Source organism: Pempheris klunzingeri, chromosome 6 (assembly GCF_042242105.1).
Source record: "Pempheris klunzingeri isolate RE-2024b chromosome 6, fPemKlu1.hap1, whole genome shotgun sequence".
In the NCBI taxonomy this organism is placed as follows: domain Eukaryota; kingdom Metazoa; phylum Chordata; class Actinopteri; order Acropomatiformes; family Pempheridae; genus Pempheris; species Pempheris klunzingeri.
Genome location: NC_092017.1, coordinates 1,812,627 through 1,837,643, shown reverse-complemented (window position 1 = coordinate 1,837,643; position 25,017 = coordinate 1,812,627). Strand labels below are relative to the sequence as shown.

The window sequence follows — 25,017 nt, the reverse complement described above, 5'->3', positions numbered from 1 at the left end:
ATGAAGGGGGGGGGGGGCTGCAAATGCAGGAGTGGTTGTAGGTGTGAAGGGAGGAGGGTGAAGCTCCCACAGGTGTGTCTTTAACAGAACTTATTCTGTCTATTCTATATAAGGCTCATCACTTTGCTCTCTTTAGACCACCTGACTCAGGTCCTCAGTGGGATTTTCCACACATACAAAGGACAGACTGCCATATGCTGTAGCTTCCCTGCACTCATGGCTCGGCTCTCCCTCGCAGCAGTGGGCCTGCTGTTTCTGCTAATGCTGGCCTTGGTGAGTATTTACCCCGAAGCTACTCAGAATTTTCACTTTGACACATCAGGAGAGGCTGCAAACCATGAAGGAACATGTTATAGGAGAGGAATTCATTGTTCAAATGGACTAGATTACACATAGGAAACGCAATTACTGATCATGACAAAGCAGGCATAATTGCATATAATCCATGATTGCTCAACTTGAATGGTTTTTTCTAAGCCAGATTTACAAATGATCAAAATATCTTTAGTTACAACAATGGAATACTCACCGCAAGACACTGCATGACTAAATAATGCATTGCGTATGCATGCAATAATGCGTGTGTGTAGAAGTCAGCATTAGATTGTGACTGCCTAAATAAACCACAATAATGGGGCTGCCATTGAGACATACCTGAATAACAACAATGTGTTGGATGCAGTGAAAGCTGAGAAGTGTGGTCTGTATGTGAATTCATCCACTTTTTGTGCAGAGCACAGCTTCTCATATCTTCTTGGTGAGATACTATATACTATATAAGTCCAGTAAGTTTTATTGGTGGAGCCCCAAACCTGCAAATTTGCTTCATAGGGTATTCATACTGTAGTAAGTAAGTTGTTAAAATACCATTATATAATATCATTAAATGTGTTTCACAGAATGTACTTTTTTTGAGTAAATTCTGTAGATGTTGAGCTGATAAAATATCCTTTCACATAGTGACAAGGAGAGCATCAACCTACGTTTACCTGATTCAGTTGGCATGGAGATAAAAACAAGTTTGTTTACAGCAGGCAGTTGATTAGTTGTGTTGATCTTGGCAAATACAAGGTCACCATTGCAAACCGACAGCAAACAAGTCAAACTTTGTTACAAAACCATCAGTCACAGGCCTGAAGGTTTGGTAGATTTACTGTCCATTATCTGGATAACATCTATCCAGGACAATAAAAATGGGATTTTGGAAGAAAACAAAATAACTTGATGAATAAAATCAATAGTCGCTGGTTCAGTTTGTTAGAGAAATAGCATTGTGTTGGTGGAAAATGTCAGAAATCCGCCAGGACTTTTAATCTAAAAACAAGTCATCATTCAACTTTATGTTGACCAAATCATATGTAGTTTTGTATCATTTCTAACATCCTGACAGTGTGAGAGCAGAGGGCTCATGGCCGTCTAGAACCCTCCCAAGGCAACAGTTTGGTCAATAACAGAAGCAATACAACAGCAGTGATGGCACATTCCACTGGTGTTTAGGGAAAACGCTCTGTGTCTCCTAAAGTGAGTCTAAACATAAAACAGCTCGTGTCCCTGCTCTTCTCAGACAGAATATTCAGCAGTTCAACGGTCACTCAGGCGTCTGTAATTTAGACTTGCTTGAGCCTCTTTTTCAAAGCTATACAAGCTTTTAACTGTCTTACGTAGCAGGAACAAGCATCTTTGATCACTACATTCTTACATACATGCATACAACATAGTGTCTAACCTGAAATATACAGTATATACCTGTATATACAGTATATGTACTTTTAAGATTATTTTTTGGTCAGGAAAATGGCGGGGGGTGATTGGCTGCGCTGCGCTGCGCTGTACTCATTTGGCTGCCAAAATGCTCCACTAATCTAGATTTCAATCTATTTTTTTCAATCTATGATTTTTTTAAGACACAATTCATCATGTTAAATTATTCGGATGTTAATCAAAAATCATCAATGGATCTGAAAGTTTGGTCGGCTTCGCTCGGCAGGACGTCAAAGTCACTTTCTTTATTGTACGGAAAGATAATTCTGAGAAAGGAAAAAAGTATTTTCACCACAGCTAATATTTCACCTGTTCTTTTCTGTTTGCTCCATGTATCTTTTATTATTTTTTAATGGTACTTAACTACACCTGCATGGAGGAAAATAATGGGATAAATAATATCTGACGAACAAAAAGAAGCAGAAATTGTGACAATATTTTTTCAGTCCACCATCCCATTTCAAGAAGCGACCTCTCACGGAGCTAAGAGTTTGAAGGCGAGGGTACGGTAGCTTTCAGTGTAAACGGTGATGCCATATTGGTGTTGAGCTGAGCTGCCATCACAGACTCACAGACTGTACATTTAGTAAGGTTCGAACTTAGTGGTTTTCTTTCCATTATCTAGCACAAAGTAAAAAAAGAGCGAGTGTGGTAAAGATATTTAGAGAACAACACCGTGTGTCTGTGTGGATAATGTTATGAACGATACGTTAACATTTTAACGTTCTTGGATCGCCATTTGTTTTCCAGGTGTTTTTGTATATTTCCTAACATTGCCTGTGTTATTTTAAATGTTCACACCCTTGCCATGTGGCAGGCGGTACAGGAGCACCCAGACCCAAAACCTCAAATACCAGCAGGTTCAGAAACCGTTTTTAGTCGCAAGCCATTGAGCCACTGAACTGCTGACAGTGACAGTAACGCTTGCTGACTGTGTAGCACACACCACACCCTCATACTATGGTAACATGAGACACACACACACCACAGTGACTGGCCCCTTACCACACACACTTACCCCCTTTAAGTAAAACTACTGTTTTACCACCAGGCACTTTAATTTATGTCAGTATTGCTTTGCACACCTGTTCTGTCTTACCTCTTAGTATTACGTTGCTGTGTTTGTGTCTTACCACTCTGTATGATGTTATGTTGTTGTGGCCCATGACAATGTAAGATGTCAACTATTCAAGTTCACTATCACTTTAATTATTTTCTTTTTCATTTTTAAGGTAAATGTTTTTTCTACCATTCATTCTACACACCTGCCTTGGCTCTTAGGCTGTTAGAATTACTATTAAATGCTGTTTTAATTGAATCACTTTGTGCCCTTATTTTATTACTACGTAAATTTAAGATAAAGACAGTAGCAAGCTTGATGTAAAAATAACTTCCATTTTGAATCCGATTTGGGAAACCCCTTCAGTGCGTAAGCTGCTTGATAATGTCTGCATCACAGTTACATCATCATTCCCTTAAAATTTTAAAATGTGTGTGACCCTCCTTCAACCAACTCTGATCAGTAACACAGGAGCCATTGCTTTTGCCAGTACTGCTACTGTAAGTCATTGAATCTATCGGAGGTCATTTAAGCAGTTCACCATGAAAACTATAATAAAAATCAGCTTCTTCATTTAAACCCCGACAGGGTTAAATGAGGGAGCTGAATAAATGTCCTGCCTCACTGAACATATCATTTTTGGGCGTTATCTGCTTTTTGCACACACACAATCACATGATGGCGTGAATCTGCAGCGGCACAGCCGCCAACTGTTTTATCACCACACAGTGCGCACAGGTGCTGTATGCAAATCAGTCACATTAATCGCGAGCCCCGATCATATTATTTATGATCATGTTCATGTTCGGGACCACACCTAAGACTCGCCTCTTCATCTCCTCTCCTTAAAGAGCACACACACCCTTCAACAAGATTACATAAGATGACTTCATTGTACTTCCACTCATGATCTGATTACTTCAAGTGTGCTACTTCAGACGGATTTATATTGTACTTAATGCATTCATGATATGTAATTGGGGCAACTTCGTGATATTTTGAGTGACTGGTCCCTTACCCAACACACTTTAACTGAAATCAGTATTGCACTGCATACCTGTTTTGTCTTACCTGTTATTGCTGCATTGCTGAGTTTGTCTTATCACTCAGTATTATGTTGTTGTGATATTTTGAGACACTATTCAGTATTCACTATATCTGTGGGGGCCTTCAGCAACAGGCTGAGGCACCCACCGTGCAAGAAGGAACGCTATCGCAGGTCATTCCTCCCATCAGCCATCAGACTCTTTAACGGCAGCATCACTGGCTGATGTGAACACACCGAGAAACAGTCCATAGTCACTACATGGTAGCACTGCTTTTCATTCATACTTTCAAAATACGTCCATACTGTACATTTCTGTCTGTGCAACTAATTTTTCATGTGCAATAATTATTTCTTTATTTTTCATTTCACCTTAGTCATCAACAACCACATCAATATGCTGCACACAGTGTGTGTTTCCACTAAGAGTGAAAGGCGTACATAGTGTAAATATTTATTATTATAATATAATATAATATTGCCCTCAAATATAATTATCATTGTTTTTTATCATTGTCTTTTTGTCCTGCATAACTTTTCTACTATTGCTAATTTTTTTCTATTATTGCTCATCTTGCAATTTGTGTATGGATTAATTAACATATGCTTCCTGTATACATCATTTGTATTAGCTGATACCATTTGGTTTGAATTACAAGAAATATTTGTTTGATGTACTTTAGATGAATATACACAGAACAGCAATACAAGTTAGGTGAAGTTGTCTGTATTAAGTTGAAAAAGTACATTTAAGTACTTTTAAATACTATTAATGAAAGCTTACTAAGTTAATTCAGTAATCTAACACTGCCAAGTGTTTCATGACATTAAGTATAAAATCAGTAGGTCTAAAATAGTAATATAAGAGTTCTGCTTTGGGTATCACAGCACTGAAATGTATTCTAATAACAATCATGATATATTTTTTCATGTATCTCCACACATTCTCATTGTCCATGCCTTGGTATTTGTATCTTTCTCTAGAGTTGACCAGTAACATTACAGCACATTCAAGTCTTAAATTCACTTCTATCTTGTCAGTGAAGCTCTAATGCAGTGATGGTGTGTATACAGTATACACACACGTAAACAGTATTTTTTAGTCTTTAAAAACATCTAATTTCTTTACATGTCAGTATAAAAAATGTCTTCAACAGAAAAGCTGTCATTGTCTAAAGTAAAGTTCTGTATTGCCCACTGTACTGCTCACTTAAGACTCAAGTGTACATCTGTTTCTGTTTGCTTTCAGACACCGAGTGTTGAGGCAAGAGAGAAGTCAAAAGCACTGAGGAGGAAGAAGCGAGAGTGGATCCTTCCTCCTGCCAAGCTGATGGAGAACGTTGACTACAAAGACACGACTGTTGCCAAGGTCTTTTGGTTTATGCTCAATAAAATCTTATTTCCCACAGTCAGCGTATAATGGCTGACATGGCGCTGTGTTAACCCTTTATAGGGTTTACTCATTGAAATACTTAGAAATTCAAAATTTCAACCCTAGACTATGATTCGTGGTCATTACAAGATGTTTTTGTCTTTTGTGAGCTTTTCAAAACAATTTTAATGTTATGTTAATGTTATGGTGAATATCAAGGTCAATGAAGTCACCATATATGGTTTATCATGTAGCCTGATCGAAGAGAAATCTCATAGTTCTACTGCCTCATGGTGAGGCAAGGGGCGGCATTTTGAACTCCCACTTAAGTTACCAAATATGGTCACTTGCCCGATAAAGGGTTAAGAAAACTGAGCTTCAAACTTGTGAAAAACACAACATAGAACTGGTTTCTGTCATATCACTGGCAAGTTTGCTTCTAATCCTGCAATGAAAAACTAGTTCCCACTCGTTGAAAAGAGGCCGCTGTCCCTAGCTGCATGCTTATAGGGAATTTGGCTCAAGGCTAGAGATGCACATGACATGTTCTTCCAGATAGGTTCTTTCTGTTTTAACAGTGTGAGAGTGACAAACAAGAGTACTTGCAAACTGGTAACAACCAGCTCAGTGTTTTTTTTTTCAACTGTTGGGACAAGAAACGGTGTGTGCCATAACAACTCCGCTTCCTAAAGACTACATTTGTATATTACTTTGAATTTCTTTCTTGAATGAGTGAAAAACTACATTTATGGACTTCGGTGGAGGCATAGAGAGATGGTCTGCATTGTTATCATATGTATGACAATATTTCTGAAACTTCAAATACCTATATAACTCAATAGACAAGCTGTGAGACAAAAACTGAAGAGGATTGTTTAGGTGTCAGGTACTGGGACAGGTGTGACTGCTTCAGTGGTGAGAGAAAGAGACAGAGGCAGCCACTGCTTCTCTCTAGTTAACTTCTGCTGTAAAAGCTGTACTGAAGGAGGCTCATCAGCAGGGAAAAACAAGATACCTCCGTGCTTGAAAATTAGCCAAACAGCATGCTTTTCTGCTTTTATAATGTAATGAATGTGCTGTGATTAAGATCATAATCACAGTGGACTTTTCGAGAACACATGCTCCTTTCCCTCAGCAGAGATTTTGAGTTATAGCAGAAAAAATATCGATGTCACTTATAACACTAAAGTTGGCTCTGTTCTATTCAAGTGTCCCGGTGAGTCATGACAGTGACACAGAACATGAACAAAACAAGGACTGAAAACAAGGCCCAAAACTGAATCCTGCCATCATTTATTTTATTATGTACACCTGTGATTTTCTGTGATCTGCTGGGAGAAAAGCCTTTTCAAGCCAAAGACAGTAGCTTACCCACCTTCCAAAGTCTGATATTATAATACATATAACTTCCATCCTTAGTGTGAGACATTTTAGACCAGCCTCATATGTTTAATCTTTATAAAAAAAACACTTGTGGCCCTGGCCGGCAAAACCACAGTAGTTATTTTTAACATTAAAACATGTGGCACGTAGTAAAACATTGATGTTGATGGGAAGAAATATCAGTATTTCAATGACAATGTGAACAGAGTTTACAAATCCTTTTTCTGTGTTTTGGTGTCAGCTTCGCTCTGATAAAGACAAAATTTCAAAGGTGGAGTATTATCTCTCTGGAGCAGGAGCTGACAAGCCACCATTCAACCTCTTTGTGGTAGATCATGACACCGGATTTGTGCGGGTCAAAGGTACACTGGATCGGGAGAAATGTCCAATGTACAATGTAAGTCTATCTTTAAATAACATCTATTCCTTGCACTGTACCATATGGACTAAAACTTGTTGAAGACTGCTGAGAAAATCGGTTTCAGCTTCCTCCAGTCACAAGAAAGAAAGAAAGACAGAAAGGGGCATAGTGTTACTTTAGGTAGAACCTCCTAAAAATGACTGTATAATGTATAATCTATTTATATCTATGATATTTTCTATAAATGTTAAACATTGATACAAGTGTCTCTGGCTGAATTGTGTTACAACCTGTAACTATTATTTTGAACAGCACTGACATTGATTTCACTTAATGCAGCGTTCGGCCACAGAGTGTGGCCATCATCAGTGGTTGGAATTTGCTCCGTTGTCTTGAAGTTCAACTCACTAGATTTCTCCCAGATAAACTCCATCTGCTGATTAATGCCATCTGAAGTGGCTGCAAGCTCTGGAAGAAATCTAGTTGGTCGACCTTGACGGAGTAAAATCTAGCACGGGGACATTGAGTTATGACTTTTCTTCATCTTAAAAGATAAATAGTAAACCGTCTAACCCTGTCTTATCTCTTCATTTACGTCATGCAGCTAACAGGGATCGCCAGATTCCCTGATGGGAGAACAGCAGAGGAGAACATCCCGCTGACTATCACAGTCCTAGACGAGAATGACAACCCTCCTTATTTTGAGATGCACGTTGGCAACATCTCAGAGTCAAGTGAAAAAGGTACTGAGAGACAAATACAAACACTCCTTTATTTTCTGCTGTAGCCTGCTGCTGTGCTGCGGTAGGCAGAGTAAACAACAAATAAAGAGTAACTTCATTGGATGCAATTTATTACATCAATGTGTGGGGTCAAACAGGTCCTCGCCAGTCAAGTTTTCTGCTGCTCGCTCGCATTCACATTAAAAATTGTAAAATTGTCATGACATTTGCGTGCACGATTACTCCTTCAATTTTGGTGATTATAATTAGGTCATGGGTCATCTGTTGTCCTGCTGTGATCCACTGCAGGAACCTTTGTTATGCAGATCGAGGGGAAAGATGATGACGACCCTAAAACGATAAATTCACAGATTGCCTACAGCATCATCAGTCAGGAGCCAAAGGGCACAGGCCACATGTTCTTTATAGACGAAGAGACAGGCAAAGTGTACGTCAATGAACCCACGCTGGACAGAGAGGTGAGACTGCTGGTGACGCTCCACATATGCTGTCTAATTCTGAACGCTTCATAAGATGTTTTTTTCACTCTTAAAGGTATGACTGATCCGTCTGATAGGAGAATGTAATGAAAAAGAGGTCATCAGACAGAATGACAGAATTTGCCCAGAAATTCAGTTTGATGCAGAGTAAACATCACACACTGTTTTCACTCTGTGTTCTCTCATTCACCCGTCATTTGAACCACTCACATCATCCAACCCATAAAAGGATAGAATTAATCCATCCCCTTCAGTTATGGTTTTCACCTGTCAATTACAATCACAACAAATCACTTTTACACAGTTTGAACTGTTGCATGATGAGATCTTAGTTGGAGCAAAAACAAAAAAAGGACTGTTTTGCCCTGAGCTACATGTAACCTTTTGTCAAAACATTTTGGTGTACTGTTTGTCCCCCGGCAGACTCATGACCTCTACCGACTGGTTATAAAGGGGACTGATATGGCAGGTGCACCAGGGGGGCTATCAGGGACAGGAACTGCAGAGATCAAGATCCTGGACATCAATGACAACCACCCCACACTGGAAAAATCTGAGGTGAGAAAAATGGCCCATACAGAACATACCCTCACACCACACACACACAGATATCAGGAACCCAAGAAATGAGACAGGGAAGATAGCTGTTACATGTGCAGCATAAATCTATCCATCCATTATTTAGCCAGGAAGGTAAAGTTATTTAAAACAGCAACAGGTTTCCTTCAGGGTAGTTTGTAAAAGACCTTTAAAGATATTTCAATGAAGGGAGTGCCTGAAATGTAATGGTATTTTGCTGCTCAATCAATGCCCAAGGTGCATAAAAAAGAACGTTATTTTACCAACAGCTCTGAATGCACTCCAGGGACATTTAAAATGATCCAATTAGTAGATCTAATGTTATCGTTCCAAGCATGATAAGGTAAATGGCTGGACAAATATATACAGTTCTGCGCAAAAGTTTTAGGCAGGCGTGAAGAAATGCTGTAAAGTTAGAATACATTCAAAAATATGAAATTTAATTAATTAATTTTTTTTTATCAATTTACAAAATGCAATGTGAGCAAGCAGAATATCTAAATCTAAATCAAATCAGTATTTGGTGTGACCACCCTTTGCCTTCAAAACAGCATCAGTTCTTCTGGGTAAACTTGCGTGCAGGGAAGTCAGCATAATGTGTCTTTCATCTGCTGCACTAAGTTTCCTTGGCCGACCACTGTCGATCTCTTGCACAGGTGGGGCTCTGTTATATTATCAATATATAATGGAAATAGAGGGCCTAAATGAAATAAAGGCAGCCATTATTCATGTCATTAATGTTTTTCTGCTATAATGTCTGCTGTGAAAAAAGTCTATTCGGTCATCTATGAGGCAGAATCAATTGTTGTTAATTTAGTGCCGAGGAGTTACATGCGACAGATTTAAAAAGAATGATCTGTACAGGTTGGCATATCCTGACTTTCAGTCCATTGTATAGTTCAAAGCTCAAAAAATGCTGAATACAGCTTTCCCCACGATGCAACTGTATGGCAGAATTTGCTAGACCCTCCCTTGTCTTGTAAAGGCCCAAGTCATACCCACACCACAATTTCATCAGACAGGCTATCTATTAGAAATGTGTCTCCAAGCTGAGATAACATTGATGACATGATCAGGGTTATGGCACAATTCATATTTTGATACATGCTTTTTCCTCTGATTCAATGTGTGTTTTTCAAAGAACCTGTCAGATTGAGCTGAATTGAAGGAGCAATACCCCGAGTTTAGTGGAACCTCTAGTGGAACAGTGAAATAAAAATCTAATCTCAGATCTGAGATCCATCAGTTCAATTTTTTCAATTCAATTCAATTTTATTTGTATAGCCCAATATCACAACAGAGTGTCTCACAGTGCTTTACAAAGTTCACTGAAATAAACAAGTGTAAGCGAACAAGCAATCTAATAAAGAGTCCAGCAGTCGATTAGGCCAATGGATCGGTCCGGTGGATCAGTCCGAGGCATCACCTGCCCTTTATGACCCTCCTTCTTCGGGAAGGAAAAACTCCAAAAACCCAGTGGGAAAAGAGAAACCTCCAGGAGCACCACAGTGAAGGAGAGATCCAGCTCCCAAGGACGGACAGGCTGTAGCCTTGGACAGACGCACATCCATTGGCTGGTGGAGAACCACATCAGCGGGGCCAGGACCAGGATCCACAGGAACCAGGGAACCACATCAGCAGAACCAGGACCAGGATCCACAGGAACCAGAGAACCACATCAGCGGGACCGGGACCAGGATCCATAGGAACCAGGGAACCACATCAGCAGAACCGGGGACCAGGATCCACAGGAACCAGAGAACCACATCAGTGGGACCGGGACCAGGATCCATAGGAACCAGGGAACCACATCAGCGGGACCGGGACCAGGATCCACAGGAACCAGAGAACCACATCAGCGGGACCGGGACCAGGACCCACAGGAACCAGAGAACCACATCAGCAGGGCCAGGACCAGGATCCACAGGAACCAAAGAACCGCATCAGCAGGGCCAGGACCAGGATCCACAGGATCCGTTGAGAGCTTTCAAGTGCTAGTGAAAAGTAAACGAGGCTGATTCAGGTGTCATTATGTGACTTGGGCCACATGATAACAGGTAGTGGTATATGAGGAGAAATCATAACCTCTCTGGCTTCCTTAAACTCTCTGTGACCATCCTGCTCCATGACCTTTGACCTCTTCCAATGGATGCTGGGAGTAGTTTTGGCCTGGTGTACAAAAGCACCTGATGTTGTCTGTTCCAACATTCAGAAACTTTGCGCACAGAAAAGTAGAACTGATGCAGACACAGAACTGAAAGCATAACCACGACAGTTTTCACTATAGGCTGCATGTTCCCTTGTTCCCTTCTGCAGTACGCTGGCGCAGTGAGCGAAAATGTTCAAGATGTGGTTGTGATGAAAATCAAAGCTGTGGACAAGGATCTTGAAAACACAGACAACTGGCTGGCAGTCTTTAAAATCGAAAAAGGCAATGAAGATAATCTCTTCTCTATTGAGACAGACAAAGAAACCAATGAGGGCATCCTGAAGCTGATCAAGGTATTTAGACTTTAAATGTTTCAATGTAATATTCTATTTTCATTGGTTTTTATTTTGATTACTTCAACAATGTTGGGTAGGTCCCTAACATTTGACTGCTGCTTCTTATTTCATGCTGTCATCTGGTTTAACCTTATTTTCCTTCCATCCTTGACCAAACAGGCTGTGGATTTTGAAGATGTCCAGAATCTTGAGCTCGGCCTGATGATTGAGAATGTAGCTCCTTTTGTGGAGGGTGGAGCTGTACTGACAGATGTGGGGGTTCAGGTTGGAGAGGGTGGTCCAGTGCCTGTTGGAGGTGGAGGTGGAGGTGGGGGTGGGGGTGGCGGGGGAGGTGGGGGTGGCGGGGGAGGGGGAGGGGGCGGGGGAGGTGGAGGGGGAGGGGGAGGTGGAGGGGGAGGTGGAGGTGGAGGTGGAGGTGGAGGTGGAGCGGGACCGGGACCCGGACCCGGGGCAGGAGCCGGAGCTGATCTGGACGTAGGGGTAGACGTGGGGGTGGATGCAGGAGCAGATGTTGACGTGGAAGGAGGGGTGAGTGTAGGGTTGGATGTTGGGGTTAAGCCTGATGTGGGTGTTGGACTTAAACCAAAACCAAAGCCAAAGCCAAAGCCAAAGCCAAAGCCAAAGCCAAAACCAGGACCAGGACAGGGACCAGGACCAGAACCAGAACCAGAACCAGAACCAGAACCAGGACCAGGAGTAGGAGTAGGAGTAGGAGTAGGAGTAGGTCTAGGACCAGGGCCAGGGCCAGGGCCAGGACTAAAGCCAAAACCAGGGGCAAAGCCAAAACCAGGGGCAAAGCCAAAACCAGATACACCAAAGAAAAGCTATCCCATTAAGATCGCAGTGGTAAATGAGCCGGAGGGTCCAGCATTTTCCCCAGACACCAAGAATGTTCCTGTATCAGAAGATCCAAATGAAATGCCTGATGATGGTGTGCTCACAGTGTTTGCTGCCATCGATCCAGACACAGGAAAAATAGCTGAAGACGTCAGGTTGGTCAAACAAGACATATCTGTCCTTGACGCGCACTTATCTATATGCACTGATATCTGTAATGTTTTACCATGTTTACCATCTTAGTTTAGTGTGTTAGCATGTTAACATTTGATAATTAGACCTAAACTCAAAGTACAGCTGAGGCTGATGGCAATGTCATCGGGTTTGCTTGTATTTTAAAATAAACAAATATAGATGATGATGATGATGATGATGATGATGATGATGATGATGATGGCCATGGCGGTACTAAATGAATTGTCAGGGGATCGCTAAAGTTGTCTGAAATTTCATGACAATTGATTAAATAATTGCTGAGGTATTTTGACCAACTGTCAAACTACAAAGTAAAGTCACCAAACTTTAAGTTACTGTTGCCTTATTACTTGCCTTACTGTTTTTGTTCCTTGTCTTCCATATTTGTTGTTCTAGCTACGCTAAGGCCTTTGATCCAGATAACTGGTTTGTCATTGATGACAAAACAGCAGAGATTAAACTCAACAAGGCACCAGATAGAGAGTCACCGTTCTTGGTTAACGGAACCTACATTGCCAAGATTCTGGCCATAACCCAAGGTAAAAATGTTTGTTCTTAATGATCTTGTAGTCTTATTGTGAACAATTAGTTGTTATTTCTTCCCCACTGATACATTTCTGTTTGAACATAAATCTGCCATCAGAGGTGCATGGTTCTCCGCTTTCCCTCTCATGATCAATGATTTGATTTGATTAAATTTATCACCTGTATTTTTGTGAGTTCAATGAGCAGTTCAAAAGTCAATTTAGATTTCAGAATCAGTAAAAGTCATATCACACACACACACACACACACACATATATATATACATATATGATTCTGTTTTATGTGGCATTTTCTATTGTGGGGATTTAGTCATTTTAATGCTGTCATCCTCAGACATGCCATCAAAGACAGCCACGGGAACAATAGCCATTCAAGTCAAAGACTCCAACGACCACTGTCCCACCCTGACAACCACTTACAGTGATCTGTGTGCTGGTGAAAAAACTGTTTATGTGACTGGCTTTGATGAGGACGTTCACCCCAATGGCGCTCCATTCACATTCAAAATCGTACCCGATGGAACACGAGGCAGCTGGACCGTAGAAGTCATTAATGGTAAGAAAATATACTAAGTTTTTAGGCACTTAAGACAAAAACAGACCCAACCTGTTTTCTCTCTTGTAGTGATTGTTGCGTAATTTTCTTGAAAATTGAAACCTGGCATACAAATTCAAAATGAGGACTACAAATCCTATTTGATGTGCTCGTAATGGAAGCATACATTGAGATAACATTTGTTATGAATTTGCGCTATATAAATAAAGATTGATTGAGATTGATTATTAGAAATAGTATTGTAGCATTACAGTACTACCCGCAATGCTGCTAAAGTTACAACTAATACTAATTCTAATATCTATAATACAGTCAGTTTGACAGTCCTCCATCCTTTGTTGTCTCTAGATACGAGTGCCGCTCTTCACTCAGATGAGGGACTGTGGCCAGGCTCATATACGCTGCAGCTGGAGGTGTCGGACGCTCAGAGTCTGTCCTGCCCGGTCAATGAGGTTTTTACTGTGGATGTTTGTACCTGTGTGGAAACAGAAGGCTGTGGCTCAAGGGCAGAAAAATTGACAACTACTTCATCTGAGCTCTCTGCCCCGGCGATTGGCCTGCTACTAATGGCAATGTGCTTACTGCTATGTGAGTTAAGCTTTCTGGTACACAGTATTACCACGTCATATATACACATATGGCCACATACCCAACAACAAAGATTTTATTACTTTAAAATGGATTAATTTTGAAGGATTGTAGGTAGTGCACTTTCATATCATATAACTATGTCGTGTATGCAATAGACGAAAAATAAAAATAGAAAAGTGACTGACATCCCTTGTTCACTGTTATAAAAAAAATACATCCCTAATATATATATATATATTTTAAATAGTGTGACAAAAACAAAACAGTGACATAGGAGAAAAAGTGCGAGACATAATGGACAGAGATACAGACTGTTTGTCTGTTTGACTGTGAAATCTGTGATCCTGCAGAGGTCATGTGTGGAGTAAAGAGTATGGTCTATGCATATTACCTGACGATAATATACATATACTGTATATATATATCTTGTTTTTGCTTTTGTGTCTCTTGACATATTGAAATATTGACACAAGAGCTAAAAAAAAACCTTATTACTTATATTTGCTTTACATTGTTCTGAATGTTTTGTCTCTCTCTGCAGTCATCCCTTTCCTCCTGCTGTTCTGTCAGTGTGGAGGAGCAAACACCATCTTTCCTGACCAATTCAGTGATCTGCCATTTGATGCCAAAGAACACCTCATATCCTACCACACTGAAGGGAAAGGCGAGGATAAGGTTGGCTGGCTTTTTGTCACCTTTTTATAGGAAGAAAGGGATATTTCAACTTTTTTTTGTAATTTACCAGTACACAGAATCAGATAAAGTCCTAGTATTATTGAAAGTTAAAGTTGTGTAGATGCAACATAAGAGGGGATAGGTGGTAGATGGCAGCATGGAATAGAAGAAAAAACCACAGTCCTACATACCCTCCCTCTGGGACAAAAGAGTGACCGGATACATTTCTGCTGAATCCAGATATTTTATACCTACGCCCAGAGGGAGGGTTAGAAAAATCAGAGTACAGAGGGGCTAGAGCATTGTTACCCAAACCTCTTTCCTGAGGACCCACCTTTTTAAAAATAATATCGTGACCAGAAGCTCACACAAGAAGACAGACTCAAAGTTTACTGTTAAACAAGATCAACAAAGACAAGGCAGACTCAATCCAAAAAGCACTGACAAATACTAACACTGACTAGGATGCTGAACCTCTCGGCACAAGACGATCTGGCACAGGACAGGGGGCGACGCAGACAATATATACACCAGGGAGGGGGGCACAGGTAGAAACAATCAGGGTGGGGCAGACAATCACAGGAGCGGGAAACACACAAGAGCAGGAAGTCAAATGGGTCTGAAACAAGAGGGAGAAGTTGAGAACGCCACAATAAAACAGGAAATACATAAAAAACATGAACTAAACTTAACAAACTTGATGAGACATAACACCCAGCTCAGAGGTCTGATCTATAAATCATGAGGAGAGACAATTTGTGAATAAACATTCCTGACTATTTTTACTGCTGTTCCTGCATCATCTTATAGTATCTTGAATAGATAAGAGATACACATTTGATTAATCACAACTTTATTTCATGCATGTATTATTGAAAACATAAACACATTAAATGCTTTATAAATGAGACAACATAAGTGCACTTAGGCACAGTTAACAGTACTGTTCTTTCCCTTTCATCTGTAATTATATACATATTTTATAGGTTTTATGAATGGGACTAAATAAGTGCATTTGCAGAATGGCAACTACAGAAAAGTTGAAGTGAGGCAGTCACAATAACCACAGTATTGCAAATATTGACAAGCCAATCACAGGGGATGCCAAGCAACCGCTACAACTACAATATTTTGGGTTTTTTTTCAAATTCTGTATTCGACGAGTGGTATTATTGTGAGTGTTGACAAGAGTGTGCCTTCAGCATCCCCAGTGCCAGGGTTAGGGTTTTTAAGCCCCTCTGCAAAAGTCAATGGCCATTTTTTGTCTTTGGTGAACCAGTAGCAGACACTAGAACACTAGAATTTACTTTCACCCTCTTAAATTCACCCTATTAAATGCATGGCAAAATTACCCAGAAGTCTGTTTGCAAGACTGTGGGGCTCTGTGCAATTAAAAGCAAAGGAAAAGTCGATAAAAAGCAACCTAGCATAGTTGTGACTACCTATCCACCTACTATCTAGGTGTTTCAAAATGAATGAAAGAGGTTGATGGGGGTCCTCTACCCCTACATCTCTGCAGCATAAGCAAACTGTAAGAAGTGTCGTTCTGGTATCTTTGGTCATAGTAAGGTTCTTGTTTAAAGTCTGCTTAAAATATACAGTATGACATTCCCTGATTTAAAATTGAAAGCTACAAATAAAAAATACACTTGCTGTGGTAATTTTATGGTTTGGAGTCAAATGACCTATATGCATTTTGACACCAATGCTAACATTGCATAGGTAACATCTAATTTCTTCTTCTCTTTTTTAGGAAGTGCCACTCCAAAGTATCCCCATAATGATGGGTATGCAAAAGAAAGTTGAAATGGGACAAGCACCGAACTTTCAATCAAACTCATCTCATCTCACAGAAACTCATCAGGCAACTACAATCTACAATAGTCAGTTTCAGGATACCAGCCAAAGTTTAATGGATGTTGACAATGCCTATAGGTTTTCAAGGGAATTGTTCAACCATGGCAATAGCAGTGTTAATTTCAGCAGGCAATCTCTAGGTGCCCAACACACAACAGCTCTGTATGAGGACATAGCCCTATCTGACGTTTTCCTCAATGATTACTACTCACAGGTATTGTATTAGCTTTGCATGTAGCAGATTTTTACACTAGATGCTCCACCTACAAATATATGTTCAAGGTTTATTTACACCAGTGTTTGTGCTATTTCTTCTCCCTAAACAGAAAGCATTGTGTGCTGTGCCAGTGAAGGACTCACTGTTGGAGTATGAGTTTGAGGGCCAGAGCTCTTCTGCAGGCTCTGTGGGCTCCTGCAGCCTCCTGGAGTTTGACGAGGACCTGCAGTTCCTCAACAACCTCGAGCCAAAGTTCAAGACTCTGGCTGACATTTGTTCTCCTCCTAAACCTACACCAACACCCAAACCCACAACACACAAAGTGGTTGATGCTGTCAAAACAGCTGATATTGTCGAAAAAGTTGTTAAGCCCAAAACTGAGTTAAGTGTTGAAACAAAGCATACCAACGTAAAGACAGAGAAAGTCATGTCATCTACTAACATCTCCAAATCTTCCATCAGTTCCATCAGTCAGACTGCTTTGCCTCCCATGACACTTCCTAGCTCCAAGGTTACTAACATAAGTAATTCCTCTAACACTCAGTACTCAGTCTGCACTAATACTCAGTCTGCTTCTCTGCCCCGTCAATCTCAGACAATGGTTCTACAGCAGCAGCCATTTTACTACAGTGCCCCTCCTGTACTGCCAATGCACTACGTAGTTCAGCCACAGCTTCAAAACACAGTTCTGCTGGCAGATGGGAACCACGGTGCCAATTTTAGGGGCCTGTATGTAGTCAGTGGCCCCCAGAGTCTGTCTTCTGGATTCGTAATCAGTGGACCCCAAGGCTCTGATTCTGGGCTAGTTATGCAGGGCGTTCAGAGCCCCCAAAGCCCTACCAGCCCTACCCTGTTGCTACCTGTTGGCACAGGTGTGTCTCAGGGCTCTCCGTCTTCTGGATTCGTAATCAGTGGACCCCAAGGCTCTGATTCTGGGCTAGTTATCCAGGGTGTTCAGAGCTCCCAAAGCCCTACCTGCCCTGCCAGTCAAGTCAGCCCTTCCCTGTTGCTACCTGTTGGCACAGGTGTGTCTCAGGGCTCTCCGTCTTCTGGATTCGTAATCAGTGGACCCCAAGGCTCTGATTCTGGGCTAGTTATCCAGGGTGTTCAGAGCCCCCAAAACCCTACCAGCCCTGCCAGTCAAGTCAGCCCTTCCCTGTTGCTACCTGTTGGCACAGGTGTGTCTCAGGGCTCTCCGTCTTCTGGATTCGTAATCAGTGGACCCCAAGGCTCTGATTCTGGGCTAGTTATCCAGGGTGTTCAGAGCCCCCAAAGCCCTACCAGCTCTGCCAGTCAAGTCAGCCCTACCCTGTTGCTACCTGTTGGCACAGGTGTGTCTCAGGGCTCTGTCCCTATGGATGGCTTAAAGATAGTTGGGCCTAATCCTGATGGTACTTACATGTTAGTTAAGGATAAGAGTAGCCCAGTTGAGGCAGAGGGGGTGGGGCCAGGCTCACTTCAGGGCACTTTGCCCAGAGGTGCTATCCTGGTAAAAGAGGCTGCTCCCCCTCAGGGGGTGTTAGGTCCTGCAGCCAAGGGGAGTGTGTATGGCATTCTGCCAGACCACACTGTTTCTAAAAAGGGGGGTGTTGTTGTAGTAAATACAAATTTGGGGCAAACATGGGGTAGCCAGACAGGGCAGATGGGATTCAGGCCAGCCAGTGTTTGGGGAGTTGGTACTGGGCAGCCAAGAATGGGAATGGGAATGGGACAAGTGGTGGCAGGGAAGCCAGAAGTCACACATGCTGAAATGTGGCCAGTTGGGATAAGTCCTGTTGGGAATAGGCAGGTCAGTGTAAACCAGTTCCAAGGAATTTCTCCACCGGACCAAACAGCAGATGCCAGTGGTATTACAAAATCACAAAGAATAGATTCATCGCAGGAAAACAAGACCTTTAATGTTGTAAATACTATAATGACTGCAGAAGCCACTAAAACTCATCTGCCTTCAAAGGAAGACATTATGATGAAAAATATGTGCAAGAGTGACATCGATTCAGCTCAGAGCATCCATGACGATACAGTTGAAGAAACGCATTCAGAGGATTTGATCATCTACACATCAGAGCAAGACATAACATTAGATCATGACACACTATTAGATGATGAGAATTCTAGAGAGGTGTTCCGAAGCGAATTTGAAGATAAAAAGGGTACCCAAGAGAATCCAACAGAAACATCAGAAAAATCTTCAATAGTGCAAACATTACCAGGAACAGATGTCCCGCAAATATCATTGGAGCAGTCAGACACAGTGGTAGAGAAACCAGAAGATACAATGGACGAAATTGTGCCCGATCAATTGAATGAAATCACTGAAGATCCTACAAACAAATTTACAGATGTGATAAGTCAAACAACAGAATCCAATGACCCACAAGAGAATGCAAAGGAAGAAGCCAAGACTCCACAGTCAGAACAGCAGGAGTATAGTGTTCCTGCTGAAGGTTTTTCAGAGGAAGTTATATGTATGGTCGCTAATATGTCCACTGCAGAAGCTTTTCTTCCTGAATCAGATGCCACTGATTTTGTTAACACAGACAAAGAGATTGAGCAGACATCAACATGTCCTCAAGGAGAGGAAGCCACTTCTACTTTAAACCACAACAACATTTCAACTGATCAAATACATGATAGCACAGAAGATAGTGTGGGTAGACAAGAAGCAGCACACGACATTTCAAATCATCAAATACATGATAGCATAGATGAAAGTGTGGGCAAAGAGGAAGCAGCATCTTTGGGTGAACAAGGAAAACCTGTTCCATACAGCACAGTTGAAGATCCAGAGGACAAGAGTTCTGAGATTGGATCAGAATCAAATGAAGTAGAGGATCAAAGTGGAAGAGAGCTAGAGGAAGGTGTTTCAGACTTAGAAAAACATCACTTTATTGCCACCTCTGATAGTATCCAAACAGAAGAGAACTTGGAGGAAACAACTACCGTCACCAGTGTCACACATGAAGAGGTTAAGGCTGAGCAGGAGCAACTGTTAGATTTTGAAGTGGGATTTAATGCTGAAGGTGATGAGTCGTCAGCAACTCCTTCAAAAGAGATTTCAACAGAAACTTTTTGTAATTCTGATGAGAGATCTATTCCTGATCAAGAAGCAATGCCAGAACAAATGGTGAATCATAGTGAAGGGGTAAACATAGATGAAGGCAATACAAAGACAGATATTGTTGGTGCTGAAGTGAAAACATTATTGCAAACTAACCCAGACGAAGAAGACCTAGGCGATCCAAATGTGGTAACAGTGTCAGAAGAAATTACCCCTCAAACTCAAATGGAGAACTCTACCGTGAAAACCGTTTCAACATCAATGCAACATCTGTATACAGAAAAACACTTAAATGAAGAGATTGATGATAATCAACAAAATATAATGTCAGGATCAGAAATAGAAAATGATCAATTCAAAGCAGACGGTATAAGTGATGGAGAAAAAGAGGACATAATTGTGGAGGAAGGAGAATCACAGCAGAGTTTCAGCAACTGTGATGACGAAGATGAAGTCACTGAAAGACAAGATGCATTGAGCACATGTTCTCAGATGGAGGATAAGCCAATCTCTGATGACAACATCACTGATGACGAGAAAGACAAGGGTGCTGTGGAGGAAATTATATTACCAGAGCAGCAAAATATAGGTTGCTCAGATGACCAAGATGAAGAAAGCGCAAAAGAAGATGCATCACACACAAATTCAGAAGACGTGGATACCTTCATCTCAGATGATAGCAAAAATGTTGCAGAGAAGGAGGAGGAGATTGTGGAGGTAGAGGCATTACACATACAGCAAAATGTTAGCATCATAGATGGTCGAGAAGAAGTGAATGCAAAAGAAGATACATCATGCACAAGTTCTGAAGTGACTGATACCTTAACCTTGGTTGATTACATAAATGTTACAAAGAAAGAGGAGGAGATTGTGGAGGTAGAGGCGTTACCCATACAGCAAAATGTTTGCATCATAGATGACCAAGATGAGGAGATTGTAAGAGAAGCGCCCTCACGAAGAAGTCCTCCATTGGAAGAGCTGATCATCTCAGATGACAATATAAATATTGGAGAGAAAGAAGAGCATATTGTGGAAGAGATGGATGAGCATATTGCGGAAGGACACATAACTCTGGATATTCCTGAAAGACAAGATACTGTTGATCAACAGTTAGTGAGTGGTGCTAACATGGAGAGTTTAGATGATGTGGTGACATCTTCAGAGGAACTGAGATCATCCAGGGTGGCCAAAGGACATGTCTCTATGTCCAGTGAAGAGGCCAGGGGTAGCATATTGTCATCTGGACAAGTAGCTGAGGGTGAAGCAATTCAGTCTGACAACCAAAGCACAGACATAATTCAAATTGAACAGGGTGATAAAGATCTCATTTTGAAAAAAGGCGAAGCAGAGGTCACTTTTGACCAAGACTCACTCAAAATGGTGAAAAAGACCATGCCTTCAGAGTTGGAGACAGACTCAAGCTCAGTAGAGACAGGACCTGCAACTTTTACTGAGGTAGCTGTACAGAATGAGAACGTGCATGTGACTGAAGAAGCAGCAGGGATAGGCCTAAACACTGTGGGGGAAGCTGGTTCAATAGAGGTTGGCACAGAGGCAAGTGGTGGTCAAGTGAGCCCTGTAGAGCTTCAGACAGTCATCAGCAAAACTCCTCGAAACAAATCCAGAAAAAGTAACAAGGACTCCACCAAGAGTCCAAAAAGTCCAAAAAGCCCTTCTGGAAAATGTAAGCAACAGTGATTTCTTTCACTAACAACTATTTCCCATATAGTTCCCATAGCATCAAATGTGGAGGTGATATACCCCAGTAGAACTGCAGTGGCTGCCACACTCAAAACACTCACATTTTGTGAGCTCTGTAAGACCAGGTCAGTATTTGAATATGCCTTAGGCATATGCAAAAACAAAACTAAGCATACTGAAAACTCCCCTTGTCCCACCTTCACTTTCATGTCAGGTCCAGCAGGTCTGTTGTTCAAGAGAAGAGTGAGTTCAGCTTTCTAAATGTTCTAATACTCACTGTTGTTTGGAACACACATCTAGATAAGTCACTGGTCAGAGTCTTTGTTAGTAAGAGAAGATATATTTTACATTAAAGTGAGCCTATGTAACATTTGCTGAATGCCACTGTGTTAGCTGGTAAATGCTAAAGCATGACATACTGTACAGCATACTGTAGAAGAAATAGACCTAAAAAAGTGATGTCAGTTACAGCAATATCTATCTGAAGATTACCAACAGTAGCTAACACTGGCAGGGATGAGCAGCTGGTAAAACCAAAACAAGAAGTGGAATTCTTGGATTCAGTGGATTTTATTTTTGCTAATGATTTTAACTTTTCACATGCAAGAAAATTAATGTGTTATTTGTTTTTTCAAAATTGCATTACATGGTCACAACCACACATTTTGGACCATACAAATTTGAGGTAACTTTTCTTATATCATTGAAAACTTTGAGTTACAGATTTTTTGTGTTTTGTGTATTTGTCAATTTATTATGCAGCTTTGATTGCAAACATATCTGATGTTAAGTTTTTTGAATGTTGGTGGTGGCTCACTTTTGTTTACAGTTACTTGTACATTCTTGCATAATGTGGCTTTCACTCACCATAGAACCATGTTTGTAATAGAGCTATCTTTTCTTACTTGCTTTTAACTGCGTTTCAGTAGGGTAAATATGAGTCGTTACTAGACAGAACATGTTTAACTGGTTGAGCGATGCTGAATTCATGAACATGCTTGTCTGTACCGGCATGTGGCAGTAAAGTAACAAGGTAAAGTAACAGTTTGGTGATTTCATCTTCTTTTTACGAGTTATATTTACCATTAATAATGAAAATGTAACTATTAGTAAAACACAATTTGGGAATGCTGAATACTGTCATCATTTCATTAAGTATATAGTATACCCTATAATTTGTGTATAGCAATTTTGTTTTCCTTTAAATGACATTTAGACTTAGACTTAGACTTCTTTTATTGATCCCCCATAGGGGGAAATTTACATGTTACAGCAGCAACAATAGACAAGAAAGAGTGAATAAAAGCAACATTGGAAAATAAAGCAATAGCAAAATAAATGTGTTGTGATGATAAATAAATATTTACACTATGTATCATAAAATAAAATGTGAAATGTGAAATGTACAAGTAATTTAATATGATGAGGGTGGGGTGTGCAGGACTGACGGTGTCTTACAAGTTGCAGAGTGCCTTCAGGGCTGAACGCTTGTCTTGGATGTGACCCAGTTTCAGTACTGTGTGTGTGTGTGTGTGTGTGTGTGTGTGTGTGTGTGTGTGAGTGTACAATTATCAGCAAGCGTCTTGATGAAAGAGATTCCTGAAATCAGTAACGCCATCACCAACATAACGTCATCCAAACATGAATGATGCCTGATTCCTCACATTGGGTCATTGTTCGCTACAATAGTTGGACTTATGAACATATGATTCACACATTTAAATTTAGATTGCAGTGTTTTTAGAACATTGGCCACACAGATTTATAGATAATTACAAAGATTTGTATATATCATAGATTTTGCTGACCAATTTTCCAATTCAACTTGTTCAATCCCAGTATCGATTCTGACACCTTAACTCCACGTACCTGCAGATAATGAGTACTGATACCAGTGCACTCTGTATACTCACTGTATGGAACTTGTGGGACTAGTTTTTAAAAAACATTACTCAACATTTTACCTGTGTGATTCAGGCTGAGACCTGTGTTACATGTCATACCATGACATCTTTTTTTTGCCATGGAAAAGTTATTTACATGCAAGTTGTTAACATTGTTGTCAGGTTAATGACCCAATAATTTAAAAAAGTAAAGCTTCCATCTCCAAACTCATTGGCTAACTTGGTTCTATAAGGTTCTGCCAGTCAGTACTCAGAATCTCTTCTGGAGGACCACTGACTTCACTGCTCTGCTCAACATTTAGATCCTGCCTTTAACTGGGTTTATGTCTGTTAAACTTGTAAATTGTGTACTGCAGCAGATGCATAGTGATGACTGTTACTACGTTTAATGTTCAAATATTGATAGTGATGACGATATCTTGTCCAGACTAAAAAGTATGGTGCTGAGTGCTGAAAAACACAAGAGCACAAAGAAGGACAGCAGCACACTGAAACATACACCTAACCACAACCTGACCCATACCTGTCAGCTGTACTGCTAGTGGTCATAGGTTTTTTATTTCAACTCTTGGTCCTCCTAGTGTGTAATTGTAGACCCAAGCTGTGAACAGAAGGTGTCTTAAATGTGTTGTATAACTTTTCTGTGGATTCTATGTCAGTTTCTTAGCCATGACGAAGGCCAAAAAGTGGCCTGCAGCAGAGTAGGTAAGGCTCGTCTTAGCCCAGCCGAGTGGATCTAGTGTCAAGGAAGCAGATCGTGATCACTTGTGCCCCCTACCAGCCAGTTAAGACAAGTAAGGAGTCGGCACTCAATGGTATAAAAACACTGATTGCTTCTAATGCAGAAATGATGTGTGAATGTGAAATAATACATTTGTGTGAGCGTGAATTCACAGAAAACATGGAAACAAATGGATGAGTCATGTGTTTACCTGAGCACACCTTTGCCTCTTCATGAGCATTAGTTAAGACTGACAGTTGAGAATGTCTGAGGCGACTTGTTCCCAGGATTCTGTTTTGCCCCTCAGGCAGGGAGATGTAATTGCTCACAGTGCAGTGCCACGCCAACACCTGCATACTAAATGAGCACAGAAGAATTAAAAACAGTTTGGCGTGGACGCCAAGTAGAACAAATGAATTCCTACCTGTTAACAGATTCTGTTTACATCAAGACGCGGCCGTTTGTCTGATGAAGGAGGACAACACCTGTCGAACCTGTCGTTCTGACTTTAAAATCACAATCACTAACACACCTTCACACGACTACATCCAGTCACGGCAATGACAGTAATCATTATTAAGCACATTGTTAAATATGAGGGATTGTTATCACCTGGGTGTTAATAGCCAGATGGCAACTATTTTTATGTTTCTGTCCACGTTTGGTGGATTTACAGATTAACTACAGGACTTTCACCCAGCTGACTGAGGTGCAATTCTTGCATGAGACTAAATGCTTCCCAGGTTCTAAGTTCATGTAATGTTGGTACGGAGTCCATGCGTCCTGTTCCTAAGGCTGTTACACCACCTTCTGGTGGAAAAATTAAAGTACATATGACTGACAAGCCAAAGTTATGTTCCCATTCCAAA

The 25,017-nt window shown here is 40.9% G+C and overlaps 1 protein-coding gene across 1 annotated transcript; it reads left to right on the top strand.

Moving 5' to 3' along the window:
• The first annotated feature begins 216 nt into the window (after positions 1 to 216).
• Positions 217 to 24,132, top strand: LOC139202576 (desmoglein-2.1-like). Its single transcript, XM_070832102.1, has 16 exons — positions 217 to 273; positions 5,116 to 5,235; positions 6,863 to 7,018; positions 7,587 to 7,725; positions 8,014 to 8,183; positions 8,628 to 8,762; positions 11,100 to 11,285; positions 11,448 to 12,280; positions 12,717 to 12,859; positions 13,200 to 13,421; positions 13,770 to 14,009; positions 14,554 to 14,687; positions 16,441 to 16,758; positions 16,871 to 17,170; positions 17,357 to 18,306; positions 24,087 to 24,132. The coding sequence occupies exons 1-16, from the start codon at positions 217 to 219 to the stop codon at positions 24,130 to 24,132; spliced, it is 4,149 nt and encodes a 1,382-aa protein (XP_070688203.1).
• The last annotated feature ends 885 nt before the right edge of the window (positions 24,133 to 25,017 follow it).